At 41.8% G+C, this 10,384-nt stretch overlaps 1 protein-coding gene across 2 annotated transcripts in view; it reads right to left on the bottom strand.

Moving 5' to 3' along the window:
* Positions 1 to 2,569: 2,569 nt before the first annotated feature.
* Positions 2,570 to 10,384, bottom strand: part of Mtbp (MDM2 binding protein) — a 74,718-nt gene continuing 66,903 nt past the window's right edge. For both annotated transcript variants that reach the window (XM_052747826.1, XM_052747827.1), the window contains 4 exons: positions 9,583 to 9,817; positions 8,798 to 8,911; positions 3,775 to 3,840; positions 2,570 to 2,858 (listed from right to left, as the gene is read on the bottom strand). In XM_052747826.1, coding sequence (XP_052603786.1) covers positions 2,820 to 2,858; positions 3,775 to 3,840; positions 8,798 to 8,911; positions 9,583 to 9,817 — 454 coding nt within the window. In that variant the 3' untranslated portion in view covers positions 2,570 to 2,819. The remainder of the gene's footprint in view (positions 2,859 to 3,774; positions 3,841 to 8,797; positions 8,912 to 9,582; positions 9,818 to 10,384) is intronic.

Below are 10,384 nucleotides of genomic sequence, written 5' to 3'. Positions count from 1 at the left end.
AAAGTTTCCATTTCTATTTCTGTTACTGTTTCTAGATATACCTTTCCAAATGGCCTCTGTTAATCCGCTGTTCAGTGAAACTAGCTAGTCCCTTTTACATTATAAATGTCTACTAGTCTGTTTTAATACATTTACACCAGAAAAGCCTATTGCAATAAAACATTCTAAAAGACAAATTTGCTGATCAGAAAGAATCTTCAAAATATCCCCTCATTCCTTGCAAACTTGATGTCAAAGTTCAGATAAAAGGGGGGAATTTCACATTAGTAGCTTCAAGGGATACCCACAAACACTTTTTGAAAGTCTTGTTTGGTTTTCACATGAGCAAACAGAGCGCGCGCGCGCACACACACACACACACACACACACACACACATACGCACACACACACACGTTAGGCAAACTTCGAGAAGTGGGAAAGTCTACAAAGAAAAAAATGACAACTTAATCCATAAAAGCTAAAGAGTCCTGAACACCAAACAAATGAAAAAAGGCCAACACCCTCAATACATAAGATTTCCTCTATACCAGCAAGCAAACATCAGAGTGTTCAAAATGACAATGGGCAAAAGGTAGGATATAAATAATGTAAATTTTGCTAACATGGTTCCAAAATTTCACTTTCACTATTTCCAGTCTTCAAAGAAAGCAACGAGGGATTCTGCCAGGATGAGTGCAAGCTGATCCTTTGGGAAAACAGTTTAGAGATATATACGAAAACGCTGAAAACTCATACATTTTACTTCTTAGAAGACGTGATTCAATAATAACCATCACTGATGTACTGGGAAGAGCTTTAAAAAATTTTAATTATAGAAAAACTGAAATTCAATAATGAAGGATTAAACTCTGGTTCTCTTGTATTACATCATTTTAAAATAGTGTCCTGTAGTATTACATTCATAGCAAATGTAGTGGATATGAAAAATATACTGAGCACATTTTTCCAAGAGGCCCAGTGGATACTATCAACCCTTCTGTACACTGTGTTCTTTTCCTATACAAGCAGTAACTTCCAACTCCACTAAGCACCCAATCACTTTGATCATAACTTTTACAAAATGCAACAAGGAAATCTGCATATTTTTCTTTTTTTACATATAGAAGATTTGTTCTCAGCATGGATCTCGGCAACCTTGGAGCTTTTTGGCATTTCCTGTCCCCATTAAGATGACTTTTACCTTTCTACTGAAAGGAAGTGCCATATGACTTCTCCGGCACAGCCAGACCACCAGCATCAATGATTTTGTGCTCTGTAGCCTTCGTAAGTAAAACACGGCTGACTGAACACAGCACTGTTACTCAGCAGCTGGCTCTGATAACCTAGAGCTGATAAATGATAGATGGATGAACGGCATACACTGTGTGAGACTGATATCCAAAGGTGACTGGTGTCTTGGGAAGGATGAAGCCAAGATGGCACACTACTTCATCACGTAGAACAACGCACTGTCTACAATTCAAGTACTACTGTTTTTTCATTTTCCCACGTTGGCTGTAGTAGACCAATGTCAACTGAAACTCCCGAAAGCAAAACCATAGACAAGAAGAAAACTGTACTCCTAGGTGAAACGCAGGCTACAAACTGATACACAAACAAAGCCAAACATGTGCTTTCTGATTTGAAATTTCAAAGTATTTTAAAATAATCACAAATGAACTCTGAAAAATATTAATAGAAGTTAATATTTCGACAGCGGGATGTTGATACTTTAAAATCTTTTTTATGTTCCTTGCCTTTTCCAGACTTTCTTTTAAAATACATATTTTTTTAGGTTTATTATACATGTACGCATGGATACCTATGCACCATGTCTATGCAGTGCCTGTGGACACCAGAAGAGGGCATCAGACTCCTTGGAGTTACAAATGGTTGTAAACTACCACATGGGTGGGGTGATTGAACATGGGTGCTCTAGAAGAGCACATGGTGCTCTTAAGTACAAAGCTCTCTCTCTAGCTCTCTCCCAAGCTTTCTACCACGAAAATTTATACTAAAGAATCAATAAGTCTTATTTTCACAATTATTGTCACTTTTTTCTTTTCACTTTTGTTCCCAAATAAACACCACTTCTTAGGATGGTACCTCTGGTAGGGCTGGCACTTCTAAGTTGGGAGCAGTCTAAGTTTTGCTGTTGGAATATAAGGGAAGGGCAGTGTCTTGCTTAATTCCTATTTGCTATGATAAAACAGCAACTTATAGAAGAAAAAATTTGTTTGAGTTTATGGTTCCCGAGGGTTAGAGTCCATGATGGTGGAGCAGGGCAGCAGGCAGCGGGTTTGGCAGGCAGGATAGAAGCTGAGAGCTCACATTTTAAACTGCAATCGGGAAGCAGAGAACACACTAGAAACAGTGTAAGGCTTTGAAACCTCAAAGCCTTCCTACAGTGACACACTTCCTCCTGGGCCTCCCTCCCTTCACAACACCACCATCCGGGGACTTAAGTACACAGTACCACCATCCGGGGACTAAGTAATCAATGCCAGAGCCTGTGGGGAACATTCTCCTTCCATCACCACAGGCAGAGACTTAAGCAGGCCTAATAATAAGCACATGCAAGCCAAGACGTAAAGAAATAGTACTGTTTATTGAACAATTAAATAACCAAGAGTTCAAACATTTAAAATGTATAAAAATAAGATAAAAACACTGTGAAGCTGTAAAAATAAGTGCATTAATTAAAAATACATTCATTGAGCATCACTAAAACTATATAAACACAGGACACTAGGGGTCCTCTTTACAAATGTGGCATCTACTCTTTGAGTAAAGTTTATAGGCTGTGTACCGTTTTCTATGGAATGGAAGAAGTCACAGCTTATTTCTTGCTCATCTTTTCTAACACCCATTCGATCACCTGGGGAAGAAAACAGAGACACGACTGTAGAATCACTCTACACAAACTACACATGGTAAGACAATTCCATACAACTTCAAAAATGAGCTCTGGGTGTGGCTTTCCTTCCTGAGCACCTCTCTCTTACCCTCCTGGTTAAGCCAATAGTAAAAATCTTTATTAAACCACAACTCTGTTTTTTTAAAAAAGAACTCTTCAGAGATAACACAGAAGAATGCAAAGTAAGAAAAACCCTTTATATTTAAAGATATTTATTTTCCAAATAAACAGCATGTTGAGGCCCACATCCAAAGCTGATCCTCAATGGACCAGATGATAGCTCAACCCATTTTCTTACCTTCAAAGTACATTTGAAAGGGCCACTCAAGAGTTATCCTGAGTGTATGAACTGGCTTTTTGGAGCCCACTCCCTATGGGGGGGGGGATACCTAGCTCAGTCCTGATGCAGGGTGGAGGGGCTTGGTCCTGCCTCAACTTGATATGCCAGACTTTGTGGACGTCTCATGGAAGGTCTTAACCCCTCTGAGGAGTGGATTGTGGGGGGTTGTAGATGGGATGAGGGGAGGTGGGAGGGGGTGGGAGAAGGGGAGGGAGAGGGAACTGAGGTTGGTATATAACAATGAAAGAAAAAATTTAAAAAAAAAAACCAGCTAATCAAAATGGAATGTTTTTTTCCTAGCCCTTTGGATTTTTTTTTTTCATTTTTCTCTTTTAATGTCATTTGGAGAAACTCTTTTTTGACAAAGCTATTACATACTCTGCCTGAGCCATTGTTAAATATCAAGGACATTGCAGAGGGATGCTGTTAAAAACACCGTCTCAGTTTTTCTCTCTAAGTGTAACAGCAGTACAGCAGCAACCCTAAAACAAAACACCAATGTAACTGCACACGGCTTCTCGAAAGCGACTTACTTACCTGCACCACGTTGTTGTTGGCAGTTTTCTTCATTTCTTCAAAGAGACCCCTTGAGGTTTTAAGATCCTAGACATTAATAAAACACAGCATGTGAAGCCTTGTTCATCACATCACAGACAGCTCGTTATAAATAAGCTTGAGATGACCTTAAATAACTTGACAAGTGCCCCTGCAATGAGGGAAGTATTACCCAGAATCAGTGTAACAATACAGTCTCGTCCTGAGATGTGGGAGTACTCTAAGCAAACACACGCACACATCCCATGTCCTGTTCCTAACAGTGCTGTCCCACGCTCACCCTCACCACTGCACTGTTGATGCTTCAGAACTTAGGAAATGAACATGTAGTTCCTACTAACTGTTCCGATAAATATGCATTTTTCCTTCTTTTTAGCTATTTCATTCCACCAAAAAGAGGAATAAACTACAGTCTTACTTTCTAAAATATAATAAGGTTGGAGGTTTGGCTCAGTGGTGGAGCACTATGTGTACCATGTACAAAGTCTTGGTTTCAATTCCCAGCAAGGGGGACTGGGGGGTGGGGAGAGAACATATCAAGTTAAAACCCAAAATGAAAAAGAAAACCTTAATTGTATAAAAAAAAAAAAAAGGAGAAAAAAAATACAGTCCTTGCTGTGGGATGGTCTGTATGTCAAATTGTTCTGATTGGTCAATAAATAAAACAGTGATTGGCCAGTGGCCAGGCAGGAAGTATAGACGGGACTAACAGAGAGGAGAAAAGAAAGAACAGGAAGGCGGAAGGAGACACTGCCAGCCACCACCATAACAAGCAGAATGTGAAGATGCCGGTAAGCCACGAGCCACGTGGCAAGGTATAGATTTATGAAAATGGATTAATTTAAGATATAAGAACAGTTAGCAAGAAGCCTGCCACGGCCATATAGTTTGTAAGCAATATAAGTCTCTGTGTTTACTTGGTTGCGTCTGAGCGGCTGTGGGACTGGTGGGTGACAAAGATTTGTCCTGACTGTGAGCAAGGCAGGAAAACTCTAGCTACAAGTCCTCTAGCAAGCAAGTTCTAACTCATAGAGGCAGCCACTTTGAATTCTTCTAGCAATTCCTCCTGTTTCTACCTTCATGAGTCCACCTGTCATGCTTTGCTGGTCTTGATGATTTAGTAATTTTAGAATGACTGCAAACAGCATGGATTGTTAATGGTCAGATCTAGGTCTCTGCACACCTTTTCTTCATCTGTAGTACAGCTGTACCACAGCTTGGGATATTCCATAAACAGCTCGTGTTTGCTTTACGATATCAAAGTGAAGGCAGTGAAGTCACGGGGCAATTAGTGTGTTGTGCCTATGTCTCTTCCATTCAGCCTTCCACGCTTCCTGTAGTGAAACTACCTGGTGACTGGGGATTCCCCCCACTTACAGTGTTCCACGTACATAACTCTGGTATTTTCCCCTCTCACAATGGATTGAGTAAACATACAACAAAGCTTTTGAAAGTAGTGTCTTGTCCTGGATAATCTCTCCCTCCAGTTTTCGGTGGATTTTTACTTCCAACATTATTGTTTTTTCCTTACCCGCAGATCTTCCCACAGCCTGCCCCAGTTGCCTGGCTTCTGCCTAGGCCAGGCCATTTGGGACTGGTTTGCTTCATTCTAGGTCAATTTTTGCTTTACTTAATTTAGCTTTTTATGTGCTCAACTTGGTTTTCTAGTAGATTCCATAAAAGAGAAAGATATATTTTAAACCTCTTCTGGGTTTGAAAGTGTCTTTATTGAGTTTTCATATCTGACTGAATTACATATCGGATAGGTCACTCTGGATTAATACCAGACAGGTCACTTGCCCTCAAAACCTTTCCTCCCTCCAACCCCTTCCACAGAACCCCTCCCCGACTCTCTCGTAACTTATGGAGTTTAGTAAAAAGTGGTCTTAGTAAAAACTGTCTTCTCATGTACTAAGATACCATGGAGAAGTTTAACCATTTAGTTCTTAATCCTTTCAATATGTGATCGCCCTTTCTCTTGGGAAATCCCAGAAAATGTTCTGGATGCTTGGAGGTGTGACATTCCAGTGGCTGCTGCCCCCTTTTACTCATTGACTTGGGTAAGCAGTGTCTTTTCCAGCAACAGGCCCATGTCCCTTGGCTCTGGGAACTTTATTATTATTATTATTTATTTATTGAGATTACAGTATAGTTACATCATCTCCCCCTTCCTTTATATCCTCCAACCCTTCCATGTAATCCCTCCCCTCTTCTCTTCTAGACTTATGGCTTCCTTTTCTTTAATTGTTGTTACATATGTGAGTGAGTGAGTGAGTCTGTGTCTCGTGTGTGTGTGTGTGTGTGTGTGTGTGTGTGTGTGTGTGTGTGTGTGTGTGTGTGTGTGTGTAGCATGTCTATCAGTCTCTTCCTTGTTTGGGTCATCTTTAGGCAGCCATGCTGGTGAGATTTCATCACCAAAATTAAACTAAGAAGAGATCAACAACCTAAACAGACCTGTAACATGAGAAGATTCAAATAATAATAAAAGTCTTCTTATAAAAAAAAAAAGTTCTGGGACAGATGGACAACAGAATTCTACCAGACTTTTACAGAGGATCTACAGCCAAACCTTCTAAAACTATTAAAAAGATGCCCAGAAAGATCACTCTCACACTCTTTCTCCGAGGTCAGTGTCACTAACACCCAAAGCTAGTGAAGACACAAGAAAGAAAACTATAGGTCAATGTCCCTGATTAATATAGATTCAAAAACCGTCAACAAAATACCTGCAACCCAAATACAAACACTCATCAAAAATATCACCCACCAGGGATAAAGTTGGTTTTTTTCCTTGAGATGTAGGGATGCTTCAGCATAAATGGGCTTAAAAACAGAAGAGGCAGAAAAAGCCTTTGACAAAATCCAACATGCCTTCATGATAAAAGTTATAGAGAGCAGGGTAGAGGGAACATTCCGCCATAAAAGTGATATAAGAGAAACCTACAGTCAATATCACCCTAACTGACAGAAACTAGAAGCAATTCCACAGAACTCAGGAACAAGGCAGGACTGTCCATTATGCCCACTCCTTTTCAAGACTGTTCTGGAAGTAACAGCCAGAATAATAAGGAAGGAGAAATTAAAGGGATACAAACAGGACAATTAGTCCATGTGTCCCTATTTGCAGATGACATAATGTTACCCATGAAAGATTCCAAAAACTCAACCAGAAACCTCCTAGAAACAACAATTTCAGTAACGTGGCAAGATCCAGAATCTACTTGCCCAAATCAGCAGCTTTTCTATACATCAGCAACAAACATACAGAGATCAGGGACATACCATTCAGAACAGCCTCCAAGAAAATAGAGTATCTAGGAATAAACCCAAGCGAGGAGGTGAATGAGTCCACAACCAAAGATTTGCTTTCTTTTGACACTTTTCTCCCCCACCGTCTCTGTGTTCAAAGCTCCTATCATCAGTGTGGAGGGTCTCTGGAACAAACCTCCAGTTTTCCCTGCTCTCTAGAGTTCTTCTCCTTTGCTTCTTAGTTTTATAACATTTCCAGCCCAGCTGTTCTGCCCTTCTATTAAACTGATTTCCTCACTCGTTTAATTAAAAGGAGTCTGTATTCTGTGTGTGGTTTTGGTGGTAGCACGTAGTTTCGGTTTTATGGGCACAGTCTCTTCTGGGAGAATTAGAGTTCTTATAACTTTCCTCCCACTCCTCCAGAGCTCTCTTTAGTTCATGTTTCAGCCTCACTTGAGTCAGAAGCTATCCAGACTTGGCTAGTCCTCGGCTGTCCTCCTCTAATGAAAAGAGAGACACTGGAAATACAGGAGCCCCGAGTGCGGAGTTTGACGGCTTCACAAGGCAGAGGAGAGCTGACCAGCTGGCTGTTCACTGCCACCCCACTATTTCCTTTGCTCTGGAGACTTTCCTGCAGAGGTGTGGGCACAGAACCATTTAAAGAGCCCATATAGACCACTGTGGAAGGTCAATCACTCCGTGGGTTTGCTGAGTTCCTCCACCTTCCTCTGGTGTCCAGTGTTTCCAGGATCTGCTGACACTGAGAATCTCAGACTCTGCTGGTTGAAGTGGCATGAGTCTCACTAATATCATTGTAGAAACAAGGTATGCTTCTTATAACTTCATTTACTCTGCATATGCTTTCATGTGTTTTAAAATACCAGAAAGATATTTTCCGACAGTTTTTTTCTTATCTCTTTCTTCACTTGATTTTTCTAGTGACACTGCCTTTCTTGGGAAGATTTAAATGAAGGAACTGAGTGCATGCATCACTCTAATTTTAACCAGGGATCTACTTCTGCTTGCTGGTTACGTCTAAGGCAGAGAAGATCAACCAGCACCTAAGTTTCAGAAAGCTGACATCCAGCAGCTGGAAGACAGCACAGTGGAAACGAATGCATGTGTATAAACACAAGGACCTGAGTTCAAGTCCTCAGCACCATGTAAAAGGCCAAGCATGGTTGGGTATTTCTCTAGCCCAGAGTTAGGAGGTGAGACAGGAGGATCCTGGGAGCTCACTGTCTAGCCATGAGAGCCGACATGAGAAGAGTCTAGTTCAGTGAGAGACTCTGTCTCCCTGTCTATCTTTGGCCTCTGAACGCAAACACAATAACCACACATACACAACACACAAAAGAAAAATAAAGAAAACTATCACCTGAGTGCCCACCCCAACTCCTTACATCTGGCTGGTAACAGCTGCCTCTTACTACTTTCTACAATAAAATAGTATTCTCACCATTCAGCCTCATACAGCTTTATTAAAAAATAATTACCAATTAATGCTTAAGCTCCAACTTAGAAAAAGGCCTGTTAGGAAAAACACTGAGGCCTCTGGCTGAAGCCGCTTTCTATACACAAGGATAATGCCAAATAAATAACATGGAAAGCAGTTTTACTCCAGCCTTTCTGTCTCCATTTAAAGCAGCCTGAGTATACACTAATAATACAAGAGCTGCTCCTTGCGCACTTACATCTGACGGAAACATCAGAACGTGTCCACACCCCACCACGAACAGAGAAGACACCCACCCACCTTTAGGTAGAACTTGGAGATGTCAAAGAGTCTCTGGCTGCACGCAGAGAAGCACTCGTGGGCCTCGGTGATGCGGTGCTTCCGCAAGGTCTCCTCCACCACTTCCTTCAGCATCTTCAACAGAAAGGAACACGTGGCTGACACTGCTCAGAAAGGCTGCAACTATTTCAACACGGTCGAACCATAAATGAACTGTGAACTATAGAGTCATCTGCCTGCCCTCAAGATAAATACGGCTGTTTGGACCAGGCAGTTGAGAAAGAAGAAGCCCATAACGTCTACATGGTCCTCCGTGTCACAGGATTCATGGTCAGCAGGAAATGCTTAGAGTTACTGGTGAGAGGACCTGAAATCATGAGCTGTGACCTGAAATCTGAATGTCAGTTATACACAGCTGAGAAATGTATACACGGCAGGGAAATTTTCCTTATGAGAACAATTTCAAAGATAAAATAGAGGATGCTTTTGTAACATTGCCGTTTTGATGCACTGACAGGCCACCTTTTATAATAAATAATCAATTTCTGTCTACTGTGTGTCACTTATACCCCTCCCCACGTTCTCATCATCTCCCTTCCTTCCTAGCCGTACTGAAAACTGAACTGAGGGTCTCTCACATGCTAGGCAAGTGCCCTACTACTGAGCTCCGGTCTTCACCATCCTGCCTGCACCAGATGATTTAAGATTCTGGATGTTATTTTATGCTTCAGCTAGGCATGTGGTTTTAAAGATTCCAATACTGAAATTTCTTTTCACACAGAACTGGGAAAGCAGGAAGTCTTTACCCGAGTGTGTTTCTGTGATCGCGATTCCTTCATTTGTTTTGACGGTTTGGACACCTGGACACTTTTTTGTCCCGAACTGGTCTTTGCTGTGACTTTGGAAGCCTCGCGACTAGAGACTGGAAGCATTGACCCAGACCACTCCGCCTGCGGCTTTTTGGATGTCCCCGCCTGCCGGTAATGACTACCGCAGCTTGTCTGAGAAAGCAGACCATCAGAACTTTCTGATTTCATGAGCCTGTAAGAAGGGGAAAATAAAAATGAATCAGCAGTGGAGTCTACTTTGTGCTTTAGATGGTACAACTTTTTTCATCCCAACACAAATCCGGGAAAACTACACTCCTCACTAGTTTGCATTAAATAACTGACACCCAACAACGAAGCTGTTCCTCTAGGTCTGTGAGGGGTTCACTGCGATTGTGTTGTCAACCCGACAGACTCTGACTCACCTGAGAACTGGCCTCTGAACATGCCTGTGGGGGTAAGGGCTGTGCGGATTGCCGTGGAAAGACTCATCTTCCCGTGGGTGAGCCACTCCCTGCCCAGGGGAGCTGAGCAGCACGATGCATTCCCTGCTCTCTGCTTCCGATTGCGGATGTGATCTGTGTAACTGCCTCAAGCTTTTACCACCGTGACTTCCCCTGCCAGGAAGGACTGCAGACCTCAACTGTGAGCTGGAATAAGCCTTTTCTCCCTGACTTCGCTTTTATCCAGGTATTTTATCAGAGCAACAGAAAAATAACCAGGGCAGTAATTAAAACAGACGGCAAGGGATAACTAGAATTGTAGCTAACATGGACAGCAG

Source organism: Peromyscus californicus, unplaced genomic scaffold (assembly GCF_007827085.1).
Source record: "Peromyscus californicus insignis strain IS unplaced genomic scaffold, ASM782708v3 Scaffold_20__1_contigs__length_68692818, whole genome shotgun sequence".
NCBI lineage: Eukaryota > Metazoa > Chordata > Mammalia > Rodentia > Cricetidae > Peromyscus > Peromyscus californicus.
This window is presented reverse-complemented; position numbering and strand designations above follow the sequence as displayed.